Genomic DNA, 27722 nt, shown 5'->3' on the forward strand with positions numbered 1-27722 from the left:
TTATATGGCTTTAGGGGAAACCATCTGAACACACACACAGTGGGTAGACGAGCCCTGAAATTTTATTTAATTTTTTTTTCCTTGGAATGGGTGCTGAATAATGGTAACCAGCTGTGCTTGTCTGCAAACACTAGCCAGTGAGGGGCAGTGAGGCTTTTAAACCAGGAGCAAAGTACAGACCTACCAATACCTTTCTCACTGTTCAACAGCTGCCTATTGCCCTATTCCCCTGACATCTCTGCATATCAGATAATGCATCCTTAGGGTGCACTGCTCTTTGCTTTTGTTAGTTTTCCTCAAAAATAACAAACTTGTCAAATGCTCAACTTTTCCTTTCTTAGAAACACTATTTGATGTATCCCATAGAGATGCATTTTTTTTTCTGCCAAGCTAGACACATTGGGTACCTCCAGCAGACCTATAGTGTGTGTGTCTTCAGGTGGTGCACGGTACCTGCTTATCAATGCTGCTTAATATTGGTGGTGGCTCACTGCAACACGTTTATGTGCAGTTGTATGTTGTATGAATCCTTTGTATATCCAGTAGCAACACAAGCTGAGTGTAGCTGGTTGTAGCATGAACTCAATGACAAGTAACAGTATGAATCTCTTTATGGCTTACATTTACATCTTAAATATTTGCATAAAAAACAATCTTGAAGTGGGTTAATCAGGAGAGTAATAAACCGTTCAAAAACATCATATTAGGAGTTAGTAACTAAATCAGACACTAAGAGAAGGAAGGCCTGAACTGCAGAACTTTCAGTCCTGGGAATTAATGCTGGGAATTCCATGATTGCCATGGTCTTACATCTTTCCACGGGTGTCTGCTGCTGATCTCACTCAGATACGGGAAAGTGGGGTAGATGGACCTCTTGGTCTGACCCAGCATGCTTGCTGTTATGTCCTAAGAAAGAAGAGAGATTGTTAGCTTGTTGGATGCATTCAAAGCTGGATTATACTCATTAGTTTCAAAATCTCAAGCAATGACAATATGGGTATCATGAAAATGCATTTTTGAAGAGGTTCCAGCAGCTGCTAGCTGGGAAGATAAAAATGGTCCTGTTTCCAATTTCCTCTTCTCTGTTGGTTACAAGGGAGCTATTATCGAGGATTACCACTTTTTATCATTACCTCTACTCCGTTTAAGGAATGGTGTTAAAAGACACTCAAAGTAACTACAGAAAGCCAATCTCTGGAAATGAAACAAAAGCCCTGAGTCTGGTACATAGGCAGAACAAGGAGACAGAGATTTCTGGATGGTCAGACTGGGTCTGCAGTTAGTTTTTATGTTCTATGTCAAACATTCTGGACTGGGATTTTCCAGGGTTTTCCCAAGTGATGAGTTTTGCAATGGGGATATACAGAAAACTTTGGGAAAAGGTAGTTTCTTCATGATTAATGGTATTAATTCATTTTAAAAGAGAGGCTAGTTCACATGTTGACCTTTTGGTAAAATACGTTTGTAAGATAAATGCCATCTTGTCCTACTGTTTGCATGTCCCGCATAATATGGATTGGACTGGCCCAGTGGCAGCCTTAAGAGACGGTGTGAGCTTTATTCCTCATAGGGCTGCAGCCTTTCAAAAGTGCTGTGTAAACTCTGCAGGAAACATCCACAGAAGGATATGCTGTGACACCAGTGGGCTTTACCATCATGTGCCCAGTTTTCATGTCACCCTAATTTTACACCAGAACATCATAATAATACAAGTGATGAGTATAATAATACAAGTAGATGAGTCCAATAGGTTGGAATCAGGTCCAGTATTTTCAGTCAAAGATGATCTTACAGGTTGTAATGAGTTACTTCTGTTTGTCTAGTAATACAGGCTCTGCTTACATGTCTTCTGGCCTTCCTGTCTCCTTTTCTCACCACGTGGGTGGATTTTCTCAAGTTGGGATGTTGTGTTTTGTGTTTGTTGTGTTTTTTTTTTCATCACACTCAGCTAAATCTATCAGTGTTGGGTGAGTAGATAAGGAAAAAAACATGATACTGACTGTTTTCCCCCCTTTTGAATTATATGCAGAAAGAGATGGGTTCAACAGAAGACCTTTACCTCTCCACACGGAAGGTGAAAGAGCTCTCTGTGATTGATGGCCGGAGGGCCCAGAATTGTGTCATTCTCCTTTCCAAGTAAGTGTGCTGAGCCTTAGCTCACAGCATGTGCTGTGGTCAATGTAGAGGCAAGAGGGAATGAAATTTAACAAATGGACATGTTCTTTTCTCACCTAGACCTGCTGTCTAATACCTGTTGCACTTCAGACAAACCTCTCTTGCAGTGTGATAAAAGCACATGCCTTTGGTGAAGTGTTAGCTCTCTTACTACACACACACATATTCACATACACATTTTGTGCATTGAACAGATAAACATAGACACCAGGATTTATCTGAATACTCATCACTAGAAAACTGTCAATACTTATAGGCAGATGAAAGCAGCTGCTTGGCAGTGCTTCTACTTCACTCTATGTGATGTGTCCCCCACGCTTTTAGTGTGCCATTTGGCTCTGCTTGTTCTACGTGTTGTTTTCTAAATGTTAATGTGAGCATCTCCCTGGAATACAGCAGTGTTGAGAGTGGTGTTCATCTTTGTTATTTTTGGCACTTCAAGGGAAAGATGATAAATGTAAGAAGAGATATTCAAGAATTAGGTCTTGTATTTGCAAGGTAGGCTTTGGAAACCATGATCTGTCTTTGCATGCTCCTGCAATGACTCTAATGTCTTAAAATGTTGTGACATCAGAGCTCTCTAGGGTTTTCATGATTTTCTACCAACAAGAGTACTGGGCTGGATGTCACTGAGCAGCAAATTTGTGCAGGCACTGATCCACCCAAGAAGGTTGTTTTTTCTGCCAGAGAAAGGATAGCAAGGCTGGAGACAGGTGCTAGGAAACCTATAACAGTACTGCACAAGTTAACAGTTTAATTGATCAGCAGAAAATACATGTTTCATGTGATTGCTTGTCTGCTCTAGCAAAGTAACAGTTAAAAGCAAAGTTGCAGCCAGACCACCAGGATTGGAATATGTTCTTTCCACTGCTTAGTGAAAACCATGGAGTCTCTCTCATTATGCTACTTATGTGGCATTAGCCTGCATGTCAACAGGACCCCTGCCATCCAAACTAGCAAGGAGAGAAGGCTTACATTTCTCTCCCTGCAGTATTTGCCAACACATGTCTTTGCTGGTGTTGGCAGCTGTCTGCAGACTCAGGCAGAGGGATGCTGAAGGTATAGGGGCAACAGGATTTTCATGCTGTTTGACAGACCTGTGAAAGTGTGCCTGGGTTCAGATTAAGTCATGTAAGCACATGAAACATTTCCTAGAGTGGTAACATAGTGTGTGCAGGTGGCTGGGTTGAGGAGGATCCAGGAAGGTGACTCGCTATGACTCAAGATGTTTATTTTTAAATATTTGCTATCCCCAGAACAGAAGTGGTATGGATGGCATCAGCATGTTTGTCACCAATCACCTCTTCCGCCATATAAATCTGGCCTAATCCTCTCTAAACAGTGAGAGAGAGACAAAGGACAGTCCCTGTGCTTTGTCTTTCCCCCTGTTGCCTCCAGAAAAGTGGCCTTGCAGCATTAGACTTGCTCTTCAGGGTACACAGCATGTGGCCACTCCAGGTGTGCCATGACACCCGTCTGCCTCAAGTTGCTAGTTGGGACTCAAGAGCTGAAAAGCTGTGTTTTGTGTCCACCACCTTCTCCACTAAGAAATATACTGGTCTTATTGTTAGCAGGCCTAACATGGATGACGGAGATTTTGAGGCTGATCTCACTGCCCCTAAGGATCCTGCCAGTTTGCATCATACCCTGTTAGCTTTGCTGTGCTATGCTATGGGAATGGCCCATCAGCAGGGCTATCACTGGCTTAGATCATTTAATGTTTGTAATGGGTAGTGTTACACCCAGGATATCTGAAAGATCTTACAGCTTGGCACAGGATTGCTACTTCTTCCCATACCTCCCTTTCAAAGCAACTAGAAGAGCAAAAAATTATTGGAAACTAAAATTGCACCTCTGTCTATATTCATGCCTCTAACTACTGTTTCTGCTTATATGGATCTACTGTTAAAGATAGCAATTGGGAGGATTGGCTGTAGACAATAATTGACAGGATTATACGACTCCTTTGACCCCTTGCAGCTTTTTTTTTTTTTTTTTTTCATTACTACACTTCTTCCTCCTCCATTAGGTTAAACTCTGAGAGACGCTTCCAGCCAAACCATCCCTGGCTGCTGCCATGTCCTTGCTTCTCCCGCAGCACACCTTACACATGCACTTGTGGGTGTGCACACAAACACAGTGAGAAGAGATTTAAAAATGGTGACAAACAAAGAGAGTTTGTGCAACCCTGAGCTGGAGCTCCAGCATTCAGGTTGCCATAGCATCTGCCAACAGCTGTTTCCAATTTACTCTAACTGTGCATTTATCCCTGTAGTTTATTCCCCCTTTGTTTACACTAAACTGTCGTGTCCTTTAAAGTAAAATAGCTGCATGGGTTGGGTTTTCTTTCCCTCCACTACTCAAATGTTTTTGTTTTACTAACACTGTGTTAGAAGGGGTCAGGCAGAGCTCATATTTCATATGGTCCAACAAGCCAAAACTTAGCTAGAGTGAGAAATATATGTCTCTTGCTTTTCTTTCACAGAGAGACTGGAGCATGGTAGGCTGAAATGAGATGAAAATTCAATTGTTAGCTAATTTTTGCTGACAGTTAACACTGCAATTTGTAAGATCTCCTCCTTGTTCTCATCTCTATTTTATAGAAAGCTTTATTTCAGCTATTTGATAACAACATTCAGTTTTCCTTCAATGGAAGGATGTACTTGTCCATGTTCAGTGGGGTCAGATGGACCCAGAACCAAGCTTTGTCCCATAGGCCAACTGTAAAGGTTTGAACAGGCACAAGATCAGTTGATCTCACATTATTTCCAGTAGGCTATAATTCAACCAAGACATGGAACCATCTGTCTGTGGTGAGTCCAGGCACCCACCGTCTTCGAGTTTGGCTTTCTTAATGGTGTTTCCAACATACGGTTATTTCTGTCACACTGGAAATCTGCTATCCCTCATGAGTTTCCTGATGTCTTCAGTTTCCACCAGGCTGGAGATTTACTGTCAGACTTGTGTGGTCTGGAAGAGCCATCCCAGATCCCTGTGCTTCCCTGCTTTCACCTCACAGCTGGAAATTTCTCTGACTTCTCTCACCAGTATGGCTTCTCTCCCTCTATTACTTAAGCAACAGAGAGTATTTTCACCGCTCTAGTGTTATTGTTGTAGCACATCTTTAAATGTTCTCTGCAGAACACGCCTATAGCATGCGTCTAAGAGAAATGCTCTGGTTCTGTGAGACACATTGCTCACGTTGAACATGGAGGTTGAATGTATATTTATGGAACATTTTTGCACAAGTTATTTTGCTTGAATTCCAGAAAAATCATTATGTCAAAGCTGTTCTGAGACGTGTTTGTTATTCCTGTGGCCCAGCTAGTTAGCAGAAACCTCCTCAAGAGGCTGGAAACAGTAGGAATGCTAGGAAAATGTCATAAATATAGTAGCAGGAGAAGGCTACACAATCTAACTACATAAAAATAGTTTTAAATGTGAATATCATAGTCATTAGATACTGTGAACCAGGCTTAGAAGGCAGCTTTACTAAATGTTTGTGGCTTTCGTGACTGTTGATTCAAACATCTAGCAGTAAGGGAGAAGGGACCGGTGCATCATTTCCAACCAGAACACTAAAGAGACTGAGTATTTTTCTCACAGAGCTCTGCCTTCTCACAAGTTCTAAACCCTTTCAGCTCAGACGTTAACAGTACATGCTATTCAGTCAATGCCAATCTCCATGTGCTCCTTCTGCTGTGCCCCCAACCCCTGCGTGCCTTTCTGCTATGTGGCCATATCTTGTTCACCCTTATATCAAGGCAGATCCCAAGCATTATGGTAGTTTGGGGTACAGATCATGTCCTGATGCAGAAACAGGTCATTGAACTTAGCAGTTCAGTTCCTTGATGTGCTGCCTTGAAAAACACTAGGCAATAAACACCACTTCTTGGTTTCCTGGAGGATTTTTTTTAAGTAAATGTCCACAATAAATGACTTTAACGGCTATCCAGGGTATGATAAACCCCAGGGTTAAACTGAACACATCAGCCAATGCTGTCCTGTCTTAGACCATGACCAGGAACCAGTACATAGGGCTGTCACAAAGGATGAACCACTGTCTCATCAATACACCACTGTAATTTGGAGATTGTCGAGTTTGTCCCTGCTTTGCTCTGCTTGGCTTGGAAAGATGGCCATCTCAGATCCTTCACAGCAGGAAACTGAGAGTGTTTGGATGGAAAGTATCTTTGCCACTCATGAGCTTTCTCTGAAGGAGTAAAAGAAAGGCCTGTTTCTTTCTTTATGCACTTAGCAAAATACTTTCACAATGAAGTGCTGAAAAAAAAAAAAAGAAAAAAAAAAAAAAGAGGCTTCAGTATCTTCTGGGTGAATTTGCAGTTAGACTAGCCTGACAGCCTGACATTCCTGAATGCTTCTTCTGAAAGTAGAGACAGTATTCCCAGAAGGTAGCTATTTAACATCAGCGTGCAGCTTGGCAGTCATACAGGACCTTAGGAGAGCTCAGGAGTTAGAGAAGGTTCGTGTCCCAAAGTTTGGGAGCGAATTAACTAGGAGCCTGTGCGAAATGAGTTGTGGAGATGGAGAAGTCTGCAGTCAGCAAAAGCTAAGATTTGGATGAGCCGTCCAAACTGGCTTTAGGATACAGCTAAGTATGTGCATGTGTGTGGGGTCATGCTCATGCATGAGGAAGGGGCAAGGGCTATTTCACTGCCGCCCTCTCTACAAGCAGCAGTGTCACAACTACTACTGCTAGGATCTTTGGAAGCACTGTGGTTCAGTTCAGTTAGAAGAGGCAATGGTCTCAGTAAATGACAAGCAGTCCCTTTCTCCAAAGAAAAAGGAAGAGTGGGAATGGAATCCATGTGGTATAGGATATTAATGTAGCTGCAACAAGATTCAGGGCTCTCTGGTAGCAGGCAGCCACGCTTCTTTCTCAAAAGCTAAGCAAGATCCAAGGAACAAACCCATGAAGTGACTCACATTTTCTTCTGTGGGGGGAGACGGTTAATGAGCGACAAATATTCTGTTTTGATCCATGGGAGGGAGGAATGAAGGGGGGAGGTTACTGTGACTTAAATCAATGGGTATATTTAAGAAGGAAAAATGAGCGAGTGCTGGATGTCTGTAAGGGAAGTTGATGTAAAACTGCAACATGTCTCCCAGGCATGTTCAGAGTCAGGCTGCCGGCTTTCTCTGAGAGGACGAAACAATAAACCACTTGATGTCTGCAAGTGAAACTGGTGTTAAATCAGCCGAGGTGTCCTGGGGAGATTAGTGATGAATTACTCTGCAGAGTCAATAGAGATTATTTATGAAGCCGGAGGGGATAGAGGGAGGCAGGCTAAGTACCATATCAGAAGTTATTTGGTACTTGTTGAGTTTTAACATTGCTTGAAGATGACTCAAGCAGTTGGACTTCCATACGCTGCCACCAGATGTATGGGTAAGGGGAGAGAAGGAGGGAGCATTCTCTGTAAGGATCCTTTTTGTTGCTCATCTGACCAGCATCAGGTCAGTGTTAAACAAAACCACTGTCAATGAATGGATGTGTTGCAACTGAGGAAAGGGCCACAGTGGTTTATTCTGGTCACGTTTGCTTCCTGAGTTAGATCCCTGATTTGGTTAAGAAGTGTGACACAGAGAGAATACAGCTTGGATTGTACACTGTTCTGAATTGAGTCATCTCCAGCAGCTGGAGGAAGAGAGCCTGGATCTGCAAACCTTGTAAGAAAGTCATTGCAGGCTTTCCAATAGATCCTGGAATTACTGAAATGTAATTTCTATAGTGTAAATTTCTGGGCTATAGCTCCACTTTAACTTGATGTCTGTCCCACATGAGTTTTAGGCTCTGAGGGATGCCTCTATTCAGTTCTAAATGGAAAGATTTTACGCATCTGCTTTAGGTTCCTCTTTAATCAGTTCACCTGTTTCTGTTTAAAGCAGCACATGTGTTTCACATTACCACTGGCCATCTTTAAGATCTACTGCATGGCTGGGCATGAATTTTGAAAATAGATGAAGAATCACTTGAGTAACAACTCTTTGGTCAGTATTCCAGCCAGTTTTTACTGGGAAGATCCCTGTTTTGTGCTATTGATGCTTGCAGCTCTTGAAACGCATCCTGCTTCCAACAAGGAACAAGCCCGCTTCGGAAAAGTAAACTTGCTTTGCCATAAATTTTTCTGTACTTGTAATTGGATTGGTAATAATTGAGGATGCACACCTGCAGGCACTGTGACCCCATTACAGGCCTGTAAGTGACTAAGTTAAACTGTTTTCAGCAGGGGGCTGGCAAGCTTTCTGATTCTCTCTACTGTGGGCTAAACCATCCAAGCCAGATGTTTTCCTGCTGATGGCAGGGCACAGCATCATTCAAGAAATCAAAGTGTTTGTATAACTGTCTGTCCTTGGGGCTCTCAATAATTTTTGAACAGATGATGTTTTAAAGTGTATTTAGTGGTGACGAATGGCGGCAGACAGAGAAGCTTGGAGTCTGAAGTCCTCAGGCTCCTGGACAGAATAGCGAGATCAGCAGTAATGTAAGCTATACCTTCTGTGGTGTTAATGTGCCTCAAACCTTTCTAGCTGGTCTTGTTTACTGCACTCCCAAACACACAGAGGAACTTGCTCGATGTAAGGGGTGATCAGTGTAATAATTGCTTGAGTTATTTGCGTAAAAAAAAAAACATGAAACTCACCCTTTCCCCCCGCCCCTTTTTTTTTTAAACTTCAGTGAAAGTAGCAAAACCAAAACCAACAAAAAAAAAAAAAAAACACAACATGCTGGCATTCATGAGTTGGCCTGTTGTGTCTCCTCTGACAGGCTATGTGCCTGTGTCACGAGATACATGTCCGCTGTGTGAAGGCCAGATCCTGGAAAATAAAGGTGCACTGTAACGCTTTCCAAACTGTAGGCACCAAATTGTCTGGACGTGTACGCGTGACTGCTAGGAGCCAGGCCTGCACCCAACAACGTGCTTCTGAATCGTCATGTGGTAATAAGGTTTGATCAGCTCTGGGTCACACAACCATGGACTTTACAATTCATGATTATTAAAGCAAAAAGAAACCCTTCGGCGTTCTGATTGAGACAGTAGGACTTTTGCAAAAGTCCTTGTACTGAGGTTTGTTGTTTTGATCGGAATCAAACTGATGACTCAAAGCTAAAAGTTTCCAGCCTTTCACTGTAAAACTTCTGATCCTTCTATCTCATCCAAGTATGGCCTGATTTCATAGGTTTTCTGGAAATTCAGTAGCCTTTATCTTACTTAGCAGGTATCAGTTTGCCCTCCTTGTCAAAAACAGACAAAATGACTAGTTAGGAACAGAGTGCAAGTAACTAATTAAGAGGTGTAATATTTAAAAGCTTTTAAATGTCTGCTGATTCATATTTTAGTTTCCAGCTGTTGGTTATATTGGGCAATATTAAAATGTTCTAACTTTCTCAGATTTAGTAATATTTCCTGTCTGTACAAATAAAGTTTTTTTTTGGTTTTTTTTTTTTTTTGCTTTTACATAGTTCCAAAAATGTGATTCCATCCAAATGGCATTAGCAACATGAAATTTCAGCATGGAATTTGTTAACACAGAAGACAAAAACATTCTGGCTCATGCATCAGCCTGCCTCTCGTTTATATTTGTATTTTCTCTTTCTGCTGTTAATTAATTATATTGATTGTAGAAGGCCCATGGAGACTGCAGACTTCACTCCTCAAATATTTCTTTTCACACTTTCCTGTTTCAGTCCTCAGATTGAGGTTTTCTTATGGATAGTCTTTTCATTATGGTTCATTCAGTTCTGCCCTACTCTTATAGTCAGTGATGAGGGTGTTGTGGGTTGGGGATGGTAGGACAGATTTTTTTGCTTGCACATTTATTTGTTGTCTCCCACACTGAGAACTACTAAGTTCACTTCAGGCAAACTATCAAACATCCTCTCTATTATCACAAATTTTGACTGGTTCTGGTATGCCCTGGATTTAAAGTGGAGACCTTGAGGATTTTTTAATTCATTCTCTGTTTTCTTTTAACTGATTACCCCTACTCATTGCACACAGATAGACAGAAATAGATGGGAAGGATAATATAATTTTAATACTTTGGATAAAATCTTGGTTTTAAGGCTTGTTTCATATCGGATATGAAGTACAAATTTTTCTGTGCTGTCAGTTCCTTTTTCATCTGTGACTGCTGACAGAATGAACTTACCAAGCACAACCAGAAACCCTTTTCTCAGATCTGTTAAGGAAAGATCAGTGTCATTACTTGTTACCCTGGGAGACTCTAATATTTACAAGTAGAGGTGAAATGTAGATTCACAATCACTTTCTAGCAATGTGGATTTGAGGGATTTTAGTACAGTAAAAACTTGATGAGGGAGGTATTTTGATACAAGGGAAGTTGGAAGCACTTTTGATCTGTGAGGACCTGATTCTTCTTAATCAACGTATAATCTTCGATGTTTGATTAGCTGAAGGGGATTTAAAAAAAGAAAGCTGAAAACATGATCTGGAAAATCTCAGTCTTTACAACATAGCTTCATATTGGACCTTCCTCTGGTTCTTTTGTGCTTTTTTAGAGCAGCTTTTCAGACCTCCTTTTTTCTGAATTGTCAGAGTCACTTAAACTTTGCACTAATGGTACAATATTGATACTGTTGAAAGGCTGAAGCTGTCTAATGAAGAAATCCGACAAGCAATCTTGAAGATGGATGAACAAGAAGACCTAGCAAAAGATATGCTTGAGCAGGTGAGAACGATTACAGTCAGCTATATCTTATTCTGGATAATTTCCTCACTGCCTTTTTTCATCTGAGGTATGTGGATATATGTACTGGTTATGCTGGTATGTCTGCAGATTTAAACTGCATGCTGGAGCATGAGACATGTTATTTTTCCCAGTGTCATCAAACATACTTCCCTCGTGTTTCCTTCCCTGTGTATTTCAGTTTGAATTTGATCCCTCAGGCTTTTGGATTTCATAACAGTATACTTTTCCTGATGCAAAATACACATGATTACTATTGGTGTGGGATTTCCTTTCATGCCCTCTCTTCTTACCTGTGACTTTCCTGTAACTCTTTATACTGTTGATCTTTTTATTTTCTTAATCTCTTCCCTACCCTCTACCCCTCACCCCACTCCCCCAGCTTTTCCATTGGGAAATGTCATGAATCAGGCCATGTATGTCAATGGACTCTAACCTCTGGGAACTTGCATTCTTGCTAGAATGGTTAGAAAGGGAGTGAGAGACTTCTGTCCTCCGCACTTTGTTCACTGCATAGCTTGTAGGGAAACCAAACCAAAACCAAAACAAAAACAAAAAAAACACCAATTAAAACAATTAAACCACCATTGTCCAATTTCCCCCATTTATAGAGGGTGAAAGATGATACTTTGACCAAAGATGCATATGATAAAATTCTTTACGACTGTGCAAAGTTCTCAGCTTCATGACAAGTGTGATTCCTTCTTTGTGTGCAGTCACAGTATTTAATCATACACAAAAAGCTTTTCCGTTTCAGAAATTTATAGCCTGCTTGTCATCTTAACTGAATGCTTGCAGCTGCTCTTAAAGTCTCTACAAGCTTCTGATGCTCCACACCTTTGAATATTACATTTTTGAAGGGTGGGATAAGGTATTAAAGAAGTGGTGTAAAGCAAAGTGCTTGGTGTGCCTTGCAAGCAGTTTTCTCCATGTGGGTGTGTGCTGAGGTTGTGTGCATGGCAATATTTATAACAAGACTAAAGCACAGCTACCACCAGATATGTCAAAAATCTGTCAAAGTATGAGCTTTTAAGGTCAGCACATGAATAGCAGCTAGTGTCAGATACACATCTAGTGGCTTGGTTATTGTTTATTGTTTCCGCAGAGTAGGGCAGGCCTGAGAGAGATAGATGAGTCTTTGTGTGTGCACGATGGGTAGTTCACACTGATTGGGACACATCCTGCTCCTGTTTGCTCCAATCTAAACTTGAAGTAAGTCTGTGGGAATCAAAGTTCTTTCTGTACTTTCCCTTGGTAAGCTACAGTAGCATTTGGCCTTTAGGATTTGGAAATGGGAACCCCCCCCTTGGAAATGAAAGTGAATCTAATAAAGTCAGGGAAGGATAAAGACAGAACAGCAAGCAGAGATTTAACAAAGGTCAGGTTTGTAGCCACAGCTGCACTTTCTTGAAGTTACAGTCGCATGGCTGAATCAAAGCAATGCTTCCCCATGGTGGAAGAGAAATCTCTCACTTTGGTGTTTGGTTTGTCTCTGCCACTCCAGCTACTGAAGTTTGTTCCTGAGAAGAGTGATACCGACCTGTTGGAGGAGCATAAACATGAAATCGAGCGCATGGCCCGGGCAGATCGTTTCCTCTTTGAAATGAGCAGGTCTGTTTGATGCATTATGTGAATATGCACCGAGTGCTTCCTAGAAGCACTTGTAATTGTTATTGAAAATGGATTGTCTAGCACTGAGGGGGAATATACAAGAGTCTGTGAGCCAGCATCATACCCTGTGTTTCCCCGAAGCCCACAAATATTACAAATGTTTGCATTCTTTACACAAACTTTTTATTGATAATAAACTGTCTCCATGCTGTCATTTAAGGACAGCCCCCTAATGACAAGCAGAAATCTGTCTCCTCTGCTTGGCTTTGTTCACACAAAAAGGAGTCTCATGACTCTCATATTTTAAGTGTAACGGGAATTCTTCCAGCTCGCTTTCATCTGGACCTCATGCCTTCAGGTCCTCCATTTTCCAAACTGTGTTGATTAAGTAGAGTTAGATTTTTGAACTATGTCCATAATCCCATGCACAGACTTTGTGGGACTCAACATCCAATAATTAGTTTATGTAGGCAATGTACTGGCCCTGGTCTTCAAAATATGGTTCAAGTTCAGTTCTGACTTTGCTCTACTTTTTGTACAGGATTGACCACTACCAGCAGCGGCTCCAAGCATTATTCTTTAAGAAGAAGTTTCCAGAGAGGCTGGCAGAAGCAAAGCCAAAAGTAGAAGGTATAGTTAAAGCCTCTGTTAGGAGCTGGATAAAGGGGCAGGAAAAGTCAAGACAGTCTTGTCTTCAAAGGAAGTGCTGTTACATTACATGCTATAGTTGTAAATCCAGTGAGTCCAAGACATGTCATGTGCTGGGAAACAAATTCTGTCTGATATGCTTTTTACACCCGTTGACTTAATAAAATCAGCATTGTGATTGTTATGCTGTATATATGACCTGACAGATATGTCAATGTACTACCAAGTATTACTGATCTGCCAAACGCTTCTATGGCCTTTCCATGCAGGTCAGCCTCCCCTTCTCACCCCCTGGTCTTTGCACCATCCCTGTCCTTGGGGCAGTTAGGATAGGTACCTCGGGATGGTGGTATTCTGGAAATGTGTTGCTTACAAAGAGGGGGTGCATGGCTCCTGTGCAACATCTCTGGTTATCAAAGAGAGGAGGAGAGTGTCTTCCATTCTGCATTTTCAGATGAGATCAAGCCTTCCCCCTGTTCTTTCTACCTATGTTTTTAGAGTGGGAGATATAGGAGAACAGCCCCACTCCTGGGTTCAGAGGTGTGGGTTAGATGGGGTGCATCTTCCTTCTAGTTGTCCTGGTTCTGGGCATGTGGATGAGGGAAGGACAGTACATGGGCAGACTACATTGTAGCATTTACTGTGCACTAGTCAGATGGGCATTTAGGGCAATTCAAATTATGGGTTAACATATGTTAAAAAAAGCCACTGTACAATAACTTGTTCATTTTTTCCCCTCTTTTCAAGCCATTCTTCTGGCATCCAAAGAACTCATCCGCAGCAAACGTTTGAGGCAACTCCTGGAGGTGGTTCTGGCCTTTGGCAATTATATGAACAAGGGCCAAAGGGGAAGTGCATATGGCTTCAAAGTCTCCAGCTTGAACAAAATTGCAGACACCAAATCCAGCATAGACAGGTAGGCTAGAAGGCTCTAAATGAGTTACTGTGCTGCTGCATCTTCTATCACAGCAATGAAAGTGAGGGGTTTTTTTGGTTGTGTTTTAAACTCTGTAGACCATTTAAAATAATTTAGCATTTAAGTAGTGCTTTTAATTCTAAAATATTCTGAAGCTTTTAAGACCAGATATTAACAGACCACTCAAATTTTGCCATTTCTTTGGGCAGTGCACATCTGTTGTTGGATTGGGTTTCTGGAACACTGTGCAAAGATGACAAAATGTAGTATTACACAAATAACTGAAGTAAGTTTTTGGGGAAGGAAGATTTCTATGGAATTTGCCCTTTATACCAAAGGTTTATGGCCATGGTTTTGCAAAAAAAGAAAACATAAAAATCTCTGACCACAGTCTTACACATCCTGTGGAACGTGGGAATACGGCATGTGTTTCTGATGCAGAACTATCATAAACTGGCTCTCTACCTACACCAGCAATAGAACCACAAGGCATAGCTCAGTGAGACTGAGTTTGGTTAGATCTAGATCAGTTAAGGAAAATAGCTGTTTTTTGGGGGGAGTAGAAGGGAATATGCTAGAGCTTATTGTTTATGGACGTGGGCTGCAGGTTTTGCTCCACATCCCCATAGTGTTCTGGGAATTAGTCCATCTGTGACTGGGAAAAGAATATCACCTTTGGCTTCAGCAGCGCTAATCCCTTGGAGATTTCCTACACTGGTTCATACCAGCTTGCACCTTTCTTGACTTGTGAGACCTGCTGAGACCACAGTTGTGGTGAAATGACTTTAGGTTGTGACAGAATAAATAATGGCTGTAAGAAGCCATAGGAAATTCTTCCCTACCTAATAGAGTTTGAAATAACAGGACTCTGTTTTGACTACCATGATGTCCTTTCCATATTCCAAGGCTAACACTTGTGTAGCTAGCGTTGAACATTTTTTTAGCCTTAATGTAACTTGACTTGATTTTCCGTATATTAAATGTCCTCTGCAGATTCTGTGCTCTCTCCAGTTCCCAGGCTCTAGTCTGTGTGAAACAGTGACCATATGCTTTCTTGCCTGTCTGTTAACCACACAACACCCACTTCAAGAAGCTGTTAGGGCTGGCTGCTCTCTCTACATACAAAATTCACCATTTACTTTACAAATCTTAAACCTGCTCCTGCATCTTCCTCGATATTACTTTTTTCCACTCCTATTTGAGCTGCCATTGCTTTTGTAGAAGGGAACCATCCTATATTTAAGTATATTTAATATAGCTATATTATTATATATAATATATAATGTATTTTATATATATATTACACGTATATATTATATATTATATTGTATTATATATGTATATAATATATATATATAAATATATATATATATATTAATATAGCTATATTTAAGTTTAGCTATTTTACTGTAGGAATCTTTTTTGCACCTTCTTCAGTCTTCAAGAATCTTTTCTTCTTTTCAATGAACTCATATTTTTCCACATTGCCTCTGAGAACAAATTCACTTCTGCCTTGATAGTTGATGTCACTTTAGTATTTTTGCTTGTTTATTCTCTGGAATATACGGGACTAATAGTATAGAGTGTTATGCAATTTTCTTTTCCATTATACCATCTACACAGATGGCTGGAAGCATGTTGTTGTTTCTGGAATAAATTGAAGTGGAATATATCGCTTGGGGCTTTAGTAAGAATGGTTCATAAAGGGCTAATTCATTTTTGTCTGTGTTACTTTTATTTCAATAACAAAACTGCTAACCGCTGCTCTATTGCTTGTTTTGCTCAGTCAAGCACATTTCCTACCTAAATATTTTTCACTGTTTCGCCACAATCCTCGCACTTTCCTTGTCCTACTCATTATCATTTTCCTTCATTTCTTCTTTTTTTTTTAAAAGGAACATTACACTGTTGCACTACTTGATTATGATCTTTGAGAAGAATTATCCAGATATCCTAGATATTCAATCTGAGTTGCAGCATCTTCCAGAAGCAGCAAAAGTCAAGTAAGTCTAATCCTCTTGCTTATTCCCAGAGCTGGAGTTCCCAGTGATTTCTGTTAACTTAATGATTATTTGTTTTCTTTCTTTCTTTGCTGTCTAACAAACGCATGGCCATCCCTCCAGCTGGAGTACCTGAAATGCCTTTGCTGATATCTTTGATGTTATTCAGATGTAGATGACCAGAGAATTTTTGTCCAAAACCATTTGTGTAAATAAAATGACTACTTTATTCAGATATGTTTATATCTGCTCTGTTTCTGAATCAGATATTGTAACTAGGCTGGTTGTTGTTTGTAATTCACTCACCATACTTTGTGGCAGGTCATCTATGTCCTGTGCCATTTTTTTCTGAAGAATTTGGTTAATTATCTGGATGATTTTCTGGATAATCCTAAACTAGTGTCAGTTAGGCACAGAGGCTAAATTAAGTCATTTGCAAGAAGATCCTTCAAAATTTTGCACAAATCAGTTTTGCACAGAAATTTAAAAAGAATTGTATTTTCTGCACAAATTTCAAGGATGACTTTTTCCATTTCTGTAGATGTTTGTTGAAAATGAATACACAAGCCATCCCCTAAAATGCTAGCATTTTTTTTCTTTACAAAGCACTGTTGCACTGTTCAAAAATAACCTTTGCATATTATTTGCCCAGCTATGGTTCTTTGTACAGGGAACTACACCAGCTACTGAAAGAGGAGTTAAAGAAAAAAAAAAAAAAAAAAAAAAGTAGGCTCACACCTAAAGACATTTATTAAGGCTATAGTGGTGTTTCGGAGGTGTTATCTACGCCTTAGCAAATACTTAGAGGAGATGCCTGCTGACTCACAAATAACTGCCAACTGGTTACCTGAAAATGAAAAGTCTTTTTTCATAAAAGTCCTAGAGAAAATTTCTTGTTTGCATATGATGGGCAGAAAATCAGTATGCCAGTTGTGTCCGGGGAAGTATTTATTAACAGGAAATTTATATGCTCAGTTACAGTGCAAGTTTGCAAGGACTACAATATGGTAGAGATACAGATGGAAAAAATCAGCAATTTTTGGACCATAAGGAAGACAAAAATCACAAGTCAATATATTTATAATGGAACTTAATAGTCGACTGGTTCATGAATTATATGCAGAGACAATCTGAGACCACAGTAATGTGTATGCTAAATCTGGGGACCCTGTAATGTGTCAGGCAGTTTTTTGCAGGCTGGCCACTCCTTGCTGGAGGGTCAGGCTCAGCTCACAGGGCAGATGTTCTGAGGGCAACCCCCTGCTTCTTCCCAGGAAAATCGCTATCTTTAATGTGTCCACGGGCAAGCAGGATCTGCCTCATCTTACATTTCATACAAAAAGCAACACAGAGCACGAACAGACCCCTTTCCCCTCATTTCTAATCATCTGCTGTGGCTGGTGCCAGAGACCGGATACCAGACTTGATGGGCCAATGGTCTGTTCTGCTACACAGTTCCTGTATTCCTGTGTAACACTGCTCTTTTTGTTTTATCTGCTCTGTGTCTGTCTCCTGTGCAGCCTGGTAGAGCTGGAGAAGGAAGTCAACAACATAAAGACCGGATTGAAAGCTGTTGAAGCTGTAAGTATCTGAAGGTTTCCAAAGCTCCATACTTAAAATATCTCACTCAGAATCAGGGGCACTATATATTTTATGATAAGAGAAGGTGCGCTTTCTTTTTCAGTTCCTTTCCATTCCTTTCCAGAATGCATTAACCAAGAAAAAACAAATAAAAGCTTCTCATGTGGAGCTCCTGCTGATGATCTTAGCAGACTTAGGCCCAATGAAAAGCTTGTTTGATCTCGGTCTGGAGAGTAAAAGGACAGTTTGACAAACGGCATGCACTGGAAGGAAAAATAAAATTCTTTCTCTTTCTTACTGGGGGATGGATGACTGCTGAGAAAATGTTTCACGTGCCTCTTGGAGTACTAGTAAACAGGTAGTGCACTGTTATATGCAACCCTAAAGTATCGTAAGCACTCCTTGGGAAAACAAAGGAAAAGACAGACTAGTTAAGGATGAGGGAGTTGAGCTGTCAAGCAAAGCTGAAATGTTCCAGCTATTAATGAAAACCCTTTAAGCTGGACTTAGGTTGCCTGTTTTTAATCTGTACATAGTGCAGAGACTCCCATCTCAGTAGACAGCAGTACAAATGGTGCATTGATGCAGCTGTGTATATTGAACTGTAGGAGTTAAAGCTGAGGGTATGGGTCTGAATGCTCCCTTGAGTCACAAATTCATGTGTCATCTGTGATTCCCCTATACTGAAGCCTTCTTTAGTTAGAATGTTGATTTTCTTCCTGGGGAATGGCTCTTTCCTTCCTGAAGTAGGAGAGCATAGTGCGGGACACCATGTATGGTGCAAGATCTAGGAACTCTCATATTTGCTTCTTGGTTATGCCATTGCCCTATATGCATGGCTTTGAACAGCCTCATGTGTTTGCTTCATTTCTGTGAAGGTCTATATGGCAGTTATAAATACCTACCTCTCACAAAGGCTGACATGGTACATAGCAAAATAGTGTTCACAAAATGCTTGAGGAAATAAAGATTAAACGCCAGCATTACTCTTTTCTCTCAGTCTCTTAACATCTCCCATTATCTGCACAAATAAATATGCTCTGCCCCTAAGAACAGAAATCTGTTACTACAAGGAACAAACTCATATGTTCAGTTTGGTGCTGGCACCTCTTGCCTGTTGGATATACTGAGGCGCAGGTGGTGCTGAAGAGAGGCAAGACAGAGGTCTTCGGAAGCCAAGAAGGTCCTTCCAGTGGTTATCTGTTTCTTGCCTTTTCAACCAGGGTTTCTTTAGCCACACTTTTCAGTGTCCCTCTGTCTTCAGGAAGCTATGTTTTACCTGACTTTTTAAAATCAATACAGTGTACTGCTAGTGGAGCATTTTAGATGGCTGACTCTGAGTGTCACCAGTGTCTCAGTAGGGGCAATACTGGTAACAGCAGCAGCTTTAATGTGTGACTTTCTTCCACATGTTCCAGGCACGGGGCCTTAGCACCATCCTAGAGGAAAATTCTGTCTTCTGGCAGATGTCCTCTGCTGCTTTTGTCCTCTGCTGTTTCTCTGCAGCTCCTGCCATGGGACTGCTGGCAAAGGGACCACTTTTGGGGAATCGCATTGGGTGGTTTCTGTGAAATGATTACCTATCTAGAAGAAACTAAACCAGGACTCTCCAGTCCCCCATACCTGCTTTGAGACAGGCAGTGATGACTTCATTTTCCTTTCACCTGGCCTGAGTTTGGTTTGCATCCTGGGGATAGAGAAAGGACTGTGGGGCCTACCAGCAGCCTACCAGGTTCTCTGGCTGTCTCCAGCAGTTCATCATCTAATTAGTCAGTGATCCTCCTGGGAAAAGGCAAGTCTTCCAACCCTTATTTCTGGGTTGTTGGGGTAAGAGGAAGGCAGCAATGGGAAGAGATACTGCTGCATTCTCAGGAAGCCATGTTTGGGAATTAAAAGTACCTGTAAAGTGAAGGCTGACATAAAGTTCATGACTTGAATAGAGGCCCAGTTTTGGCTGGGGCAGGCAATTCCCCCCTGTTGAAATGTGAGTACCTACTTCTGTTGTACTGTCTGTGATTGGGTTATTTGTCCTTTTCCCTTTGCAGCCAATTTTTCTTCTCTTTCCTATACATGGGTTCAATGGGCAATCTCTCTTCCCATTCAATCACTGTCTTCCCCCCTCACTCTTTTTGCCATGGTATTTATCATCTGGGGCTGCCAGCACCTCCCAGTCTGCTTGCTCAATTCGCGGTTTTCTGGCATGTAAAAAGCGGCACTATAGCAGCAATAAGAGATCGCTGTCAGGTGGAAGGGGGAGGAGGGGAAGGTGCGATTCTTGATTCCAGTCCAGTGTGTTCTCACCACAGCCTTGGCTCCAGTGACTGAGAAGTTTCTTCAAGGCCCCTTAAGAATAGAAAGCTAAAAATAGTTTCACAGTCAGATGTTCTTAAAGGTACTATTAACCCTTCATTTGCATGGACTTGCGGCTTTTTTGTAAAAATAAGATACATTCCTTTGTCAAGACAGCTATTGCCTTTGCGTAGGATGCTCCCAGAAGAACAGCTAAGTAATTCTTGGTCTTCTCCAAATCAGAAATGAATTCTGTCAGCGGAGCCCTTCTCTCACACAACAAGGAGATCATGACCTCCACTTGAGAAGTCCCTGCCATGACTGAATCATTTCATGCCTACAGAGATCCAGCAGCCCGGACCACCAAGAGCAGTGCTAGCTTGCCGTGCTGTTATGACTAGTAGATGCCATTTCTAGAAGATACAGAGGAGTTTCTTATTCTCTGGCATTGCTCTTGGGCTGATTACATAATCATGCTGGTTACTTTTGTGGGTTTTCTTAATTTGGAAGAATTACTCTGCAGGGAAGGACTGGATTTGAAATTGAAGAATAGACAATCTAATCTTAATTTTACTTTGAAACACATTGCTCTCCAGTAACAGTCCCAAGTGCCATAGTTTTCAACAGCGTGAGTAAGATAACAAAACTATTACACTTACCTGCTCAAGGAGCAGAGGGGGCTAGAGAAGGGTGAGGGACAAGTAGAGCAACTTTCAGCTAAAAATAACTTAAAAATTAGAATGAGAAAAAAATATGAGTAATTCTAGGAAGCATGTGAAGTGACATTTCCTTTATTTCTAAGGTCCAACTCAGAGCAATTGTAGCATAGAGGCAATGCACTGTGAAGTGATGTAACTGAATAGTACTCCTGGGACAATCCCTGATGGTGTATTAGGAAAACCAGTGGAGAAGAGGATGTAATATAAATCAGGGAAGGTAGCACTTCTTTAACATGGACTGTTCTCTAGCCACCTACTCATTGTTTTTCCTGTCACTTTTCTACCTTGTGGTCTTTCTTTGTAGTGGTTACATTCTCTTTCCAATTCACATCAGAAGAGAATAGATGTCACATCTGATTTTACATTGTTGATAGCCAAAGTCATTCTTTGCATTCATCAGTGCTGTAGAGCAAATCCCAAGGTGTTTCTCTGAATAGATTCTTATAAACCCACTCATTTGGCTCTGTGAAACGCTATTTTGAGGAACAGTGACAGTGACCACCAAACATACATGTAGCTGAAGTTGCAGCCAGCAGGAAAATATTTTTTCCAAATGGAACAGAAGGTCAGATCATAACTTGACCTTCTGTTTTTCCCTACAGAGAAAGCATGACTTTATCATTCCCGCTGATTATTCAGCTGAGAATAAAGTTGAGTACCAGATTACCATTTAATTGTCCCCATGAGCCTGTCAGCTGCATACAAGCTGAGCACAGGCATGGGAGAGTGCCAGTCTTACTATAGTTTAGTCATTTTGAGAAGTTCTGTAGCTTTTTCAGTGCCTCAGGCATGGTGAATAGAATACAAGAAGTGGTGACATGGATAATCTTGGTTTAACACTAAAAAAACTTGAGCCACAAAGAAAGATTAAAAAAAATATATTTTATTTTTGAGTAGCAGACAAATAGAGCTTAATTTCTTATGGGATTATGTTTTGTTTTGTCCTATAAATCATATCACAATAGCCACAGTTTATAACTCCATGACTTTTGTGACATCCAAGCAAATGCTTACTATTTAGCAGTGGGCTGGCAAATGTTATACCTGATATTTTTATGCATGTTCTTCTGTAGGAGAACCAATTTTAGCATCTTTTTTGCTGTCCAGACAGTGCTTACCAAAGAACTATATCTCCTACTTCTTCTCTTTCAGGAGCTGGATTATCAGAAGAGACGCATACGGGAATCAGGTGACAGGTTTGTTCCCGTCATGAGTGATTTCATCACTGTGGCCAGTTTCAGCTTCTCAGAGTTAGAAGACCTTCTCAACGAAGCTAGAGACAAGGTATGAATACCTCTTGAAAACATGCATTAAAATGGAAGCAGCAATTTCAGATGCTGGGCATATAGCGAAAACTATAATAGACACTGAACATGTTTTAGGCTGAAGTTTTCATCTTTTTCTAATCTGGTGTATAGCAATTTAGAACACATTTTAGGATTAAAAGAAGGTTCATCGTACTTGCCCACATTTTGTTAGTCTTCCTTAACATTATCTGTGTGTGACAGAGAACTGTGATGGTGATGTCCATGCCAGGATAGCAGGACACTACCATGCTGTGGAGTTGAAGGGACAGCCTTTTAAGCAGTTTCTCAAAACCAGGTCCTTTGGTGATTGGATACAGAGCTGATACCTTTTAACTTCCGCTTCAGACTTCATCTCATCCTGCTCATTCAACTGGGGCTGTTTGGACTTCATTTCTTTCCTTTAAAAGTGCACCTCTGGCTAGTTTGATAATGCTGAATACCCAGTATTTTCCATTTGCACTTCTCTGTTTCTGCTTGTATTTGATTGCAAGCACAGAGATCCCAAACATGCAGTTTGTCAGACCTTCTTGGATCCTTCTCACAGAGCCAGTACCAGGTGTGTTACTCTTCAGGTGCTACTGTGATCATGTTGTACTTCCACTGTCTGCACCTCCTTTACCAGATTTGTACAGCTAAGGAGGTGCTTGCTCTTTGCTGGTGATTGGAGTCTGGCACTAACCCTCTCTGTCTCTCAGTTGAATCAGGAAGAATTTATAGGAAAAGATCATAAGCATATGAAAATGTTTAGAGAAGAGCAAGTTCTAAAGTAAACGGTATGTAATGGCAAATCTACCCTTGTTGGCTGGCATATTAAAAGTGCTTGGCTTTATGAAGCAAATGTGTTATTTCTTTTGGATTGAGTTGTTTCCACTGCTGGTGTCAGACCTTGCAGGGATACATAGCAGTGTTAAGGGACCTGTTGCATTATTAATGAAACCTGTACCTTTGGGTTGGTAGGCCTTAGATTTTGAAGGACAGGCAAAATACAGGCCAAGGATGTGGAGAGTAAGAGTCCTCACTCATCCAATCGCTCTTCAGTAATGCCATTCTGCAATTCAAAAGCATTTCCTTGCTGTGGAGATACTTTTGGTGACTCCCACCTACAAACAAGGGGAGCCACAGGGTCTCAGTTAGAGCTAGCTATCCTGGCAAATGCCAGTGGGGCAGTAGTGATTACTTCACTTTGAAGACAAAGATGGGCAATATAACACTTGTTAATGTTGTAAGGACATTTTGTGGAGAATAATGTGCCTAATTTTTTCATAGTTGTTGTGTTGCTTGAGAATGTTCAAACCACTTCCAGCAGAATGATGTTCACATCATGCTTGCTTTCTAATCACAAAAGCAGTATTTTGCATTCCATGCCTCCACTGAATTTACTGGGGAAAACACATTTTTCTATGGTTTGGAGGCTTCCATTTTATGATTGGGTACATTTTCAATTTCATTATAGTTCCATTTCTGCAAGTGAATGTCCTTGGCTTTTGGTTTGATGTTATAGATAGAGGTGGACCTTTCCTTTGCCACGCTATGGCTTACAGCCCAATGTGATTTGTTTACAAGGTCAGTTATGGGCTAAAACCCAGCAAGTGGTACACATCCAGCACAGCAATGCAACTTTCAATCAGTTGCAGGAAAAATGTATTCCTTTGCTTTAAGAACAACCAGAGAGTCTCCCTGCACATGGACTGATATGTCTGGAAGTTGTTGTACACTTTTTTTAGACATAGCCAACATAAAGCCCTTGACAAAAAGAGATGTTTTACTTTAATGACTATAACACGCTTAGGAAACAGTTTTCTACCTCTCCTCACACACCCTTACTATGTTTGAACACATGCCCTTCCAACTTCTCTTCAACCTATGGCTTTGCTTCTTCAACTGGCAATAAGCTGCTTTTGGACTCCTGAAAGGGAACTGTCTGTCCTTACCAATGCTGAGCTATTTCTCATGTTTGCCTCATATTACTTTTCCCCTCCCTTCTTCCTCTTTTTCTTCTTTTTCTTAAAAAAAAAAAAAAAAAAAAGCTGGAAATTTTCAACAAACCAGATGTGCTTTGCAAAGCCTATAACATCTTCCATTCTCAGTGGGCTCTCTGTGTTTGTTGAATCGGGAGCTTTTTTCTTACCATGGAAACCTACTCCAACTAGCCAATTAAAGGAAGAGAGGGACTAAGACATCTGATTATCCTGTTCTTTTTTTTCATTTCTCAAAGCAAAGCTAATAATAATAATTAAAAAAAAAAAAAAAGTAGTGGGAGAGGGAAGACTTTTAAAAATACTTAAAGGAGCCCAGGAAGAATTGGTCTAGTTCACAGAATTATTAATAATAATGAAGCCCTAGTTTTAACAGCTGGAGTTGGGTATCTTTCTAAATATAGATGTGGCTAATTGATTGCCATGAGCTAATCAGAGCCATGTTTCCTCAGCTGGGATTTAAAACAATACAAATTATCATTTCAAACCTGGGAAGCTTTTTATTTTTGAAATATCTTTAGTACTGGCAAAAGTAATTTCAGTATTGAAGTTCTGGAAACGGCCCATTACTAAGGTGTGGTGCTGACCTTCTCTGTAAAGGATATATTTCACAATCCCATTCAGTACTTTTTTTGGCCTTTATGCTGAAATGGGACTATTTACTGTTAGTAGTCACAGAAAAGAAGTGGTATTTAAAATTTAAAGAGCCAGATTGTAAGATGCAGCCACCCGTTTTTGCAGAGGAAGCTTTGTAACTATACTTATCTCCATGCAGTAAACAGATGGCTTGGTTAAAAAGTGATTGAAAACTTAGACCTACTCTTTAAATAGGCTCCCCAGCACAGCTGCTTCTTGTTCTTTTTGTGTGATTTTTTTTTTTCACTTCCAATACCACTTTATAAGGGAATATATAGATTAGATCAAGGGATAATGTTTTCTGCCATTTCCCATAAAACCGGAAGGTGGGGGTAGAAGAAAGTGAAATTCTGCCCTGGAATCTTTCACCAGTTTTTACATGCTTGAACAGATGAAACCTTGACTTTTTCACATCAGAAAAAAAAACAGAATGGGGTTAAATTTTGTCTGTGAAAATTCTTCCCTGTGCTTCCTGTGGGGAGGCAATGAAAATGCCCAGGGAGACAAACAGTGTCCCCCCATTGCGTGAATTTGATTTCCTTACTCGAATAGTAACATTTGCCCTATGTGTAACTTTACAATACACTTGAATGTTGACAGGTATGGACTTAAATCACTATATTGCTGTATAACTCTTCTACCGAATAGGGTTTCATTTTGTGACTTTTCATTCAGGGACCACACTGTGGGCAAGGCTGATGAGAAGGGCAGGAAAAATGTCCATCTCCAGGCTTTCTCATGACAGCTAAACCCAGGCAGGCAAAGTGTTTGTGTTTAGCATTGTTGAGACCAAAGTTCAGACTCCGTGCATGCTTTTAATAAGCTTAGCACATGTATTAATTGTTTTGAAGAGCTGCAAGGCAGTGAAAGCCAAAATCCATTTCAGAAAGTAGCCATTAATGGCAAAATTAACGCAATCATAGCATTGCATGGCTATGAAGCACATGCAAATACTGTGCTCCAAGTGCCAGTTACAGGCTGTGCACTTCGGTCATTCATTTGGGGGACTGTTATTTTCTGTCAGCCTCTGGGGCTGGCGGAGGAGGAAAGGATCAGGACAGAGATGGAGGATGTCAGGGCAGGGTGCGTTCCAAAGGCAGGGGAAGGCCACACAGCCTGCCATCAGAAACAGCCATTTGGTGACCAAATTGTGTAGCTCTTGTGATTAGGACTGTAAATGCTTCAGGGCAGGTCGGTATCTAGCATATCGGAAATGTTTACAGCACTTGTATCTAGGCTTTGGGGCTTCCAGAGTCACTGTTGGTCTTCTGGAGGAATCCTTTTAGAGCATGAAGTTGCAAAGAGAGCTGGGCATAGTCCTGCCTGAAACCAGCAGGTCTCTTTCCATTAACTGATCTGAATCTGTCCCATAAAGAGAACAGACATTTATTTGAACTGCCTTGGTACAGGATTGGTTTCTTTGTAACAGCAAACTGGGGATTACTGTTCTGGGGAAGACAGTTCATGTTGCATGGTATAATTCATTTTTGTGTTGGCTTCTCCCTTGATAGTGGACAGCACAGACAGCAGGAAATTTTTATCATGGCTGTTTTTCCTCCTCCTCCCGGAGTCCCGTTCCTGCCGTTTCCAGAGCTCTTCTGCCACTGTTTAACATTTCGTTGGCAAGCACAGCAGAGAGTGTGTGCGCTGCTGTCCCGCTTTCCCTCTCCTTGCTAAAATGGCTTTTTAAAATAAACAACTGTCTAAACGATTTGCTTTGGCAAGGGGATGAATTCAGTGGAAAGTTTGGCAGAGGAAGCAGAGCTGGCACTGAGCTCGTGGACCTGTTATATCATGGAGCTTGGGGGCCCTTATGGTGTGGAAATGAATTTTTTAATGAAAAAAAAAGAGATACCATCCTGTATTACAGTGGAAAACGTGCTGAAACACAGTTTTCCATCTTGCTTTTGCCCATGTCATCTGTCCCCAAATGACTTGAGGAATACGCAAGTTTCAAAGACCGCTCCCTGTGATACTACAGCACGTCACCAAATTCTGGGAAGGATTGAACGCGCCTGGGGACTGAGCTCCGGGTTTCACAGCCTACCCAAAACTGGGTACTGTTATGCAGGGAATTTGCTGCTTGTGCTGTGCCACGCTGCTCTACCCGCAACGCCCCAAGCCATTGTGAGCCCCGGCATGCAGCTCGGAGCCTGGGCTTGGCTCCAGGGCTGAGGATGCTGCCTCCAGCTGCATACTGCCCCTCATCCCACCACCAATACCTTGTAAAAGCACATGTGATGGCAGCACCAGAGTTACAGGGAAACAGAAGAAGGAATAAAAACAGAGGGGTCTGTTGGAGTTTAAGCAGTGAAAAGACCGTGTGGCTCTCTTTACAGTAGTGCGCTGAATAAGTGTCGCGCCCTATTGCTGTGAAATGAGGGTTTTTTCTTTGTCCTGTATCAGATTTGTGGAGCAACATTTTCTGTTCTTTAACAAATGCAGAAAGTAGAGGCTTAGAGAGGAAAATGAGCTCCCAAGCCACATCATGGGCAAAGCTTGCAACTTTAGCTGGATCTCCTGTCCTGCCTCCCTCTGACCTGTCACGTCTTTCTGGAGGCAGCAGAGAAAGAGGGAAAATGTTTACTTCATAGAACTTCAGATTTCTCTATTGCAGTTATTTTGGGACATCTTGCTCACAGATTTTTACTTTTCATCTTTGACTGCTTTTCCACACATGATTGTGATCTGCTAAGCCATGTAACTGGGCGCCAAAGTCAGGCTGTTCTCAGGATTCATCCTCCCTGCTGCTGCGCAGAGACCACAGCACCCAGAGTGCTGGGCCCTTCCAGCACAGCAACACTGCTCCTCTTCTGGGCAGCTTTGGGGAGGCAGTGTCAAAAACCTCTCTTCCAGTGTGACAAGAATTAGTTGGTGCTGGTAGTTGGGTGACAGGCCACGTGAAGAACATTTGCAGACAACACCACCCTCTAATGGAGACTTTTGTGTATGTAGGATCTAACAGCCCCAAGCAAGGACCTTTTTCCTCTTCAACCCCCAGCCTCCCTAAAAGACCAGGAAACAAGCACCCACGGGCTCAAAGCAGCACAGCTCCTGCAGACCCCAGCACTCATCTTCACTGTGCACAGCAGCATTGAGGAGCTGAGGGAAGAGAAACGGTGCACCACTGG

The 27722-nt window shown here is 41.3% G+C and overlaps 1 protein-coding gene across 12 annotated transcripts in view; it reads left to right on the forward strand.

The window, feature by feature from the left end:
• DAAM2 (dishevelled associated activator of morphogenesis 2) overlaps positions 1 to 27722 on the forward strand; it is a 203572-nt gene that overhangs the window by 170146 nt on the left and 5704 nt on the right. For all 12 annotated transcript variants that reach the window (XM_072035714.1, XM_027454027.3, XM_072035715.1 and 9 more), the window contains 8 exons: positions 2030 to 2136; positions 10806 to 10890; positions 12413 to 12519; positions 13061 to 13149; positions 13915 to 14083; positions 15979 to 16086; positions 17604 to 17664; positions 21825 to 21956. In XM_072035714.1, the coding sequence (XP_071891815.1) occupies positions 2030 to 2136; positions 10806 to 10890; positions 12413 to 12519; positions 13061 to 13149; positions 13915 to 14083; positions 15979 to 16086; positions 17604 to 17664; positions 21825 to 21956 (858 nt within the window). The remainder of the gene's footprint in view (positions 1 to 2029; positions 2137 to 10805; positions 10891 to 12412; positions 12520 to 13060; positions 13150 to 13914; positions 14084 to 15978; positions 16087 to 17603; positions 17665 to 21824; positions 21957 to 27722) is intronic.

Source organism: Anas platyrhynchos, chromosome 3 (assembly GCF_047663525.1).
Source record: "Anas platyrhynchos isolate ZD024472 breed Pekin duck chromosome 3, IASCAAS_PekinDuck_T2T, whole genome shotgun sequence".
NCBI lineage: Eukaryota > Metazoa > Chordata > Aves > Anseriformes > Anatidae > Anas > Anas platyrhynchos.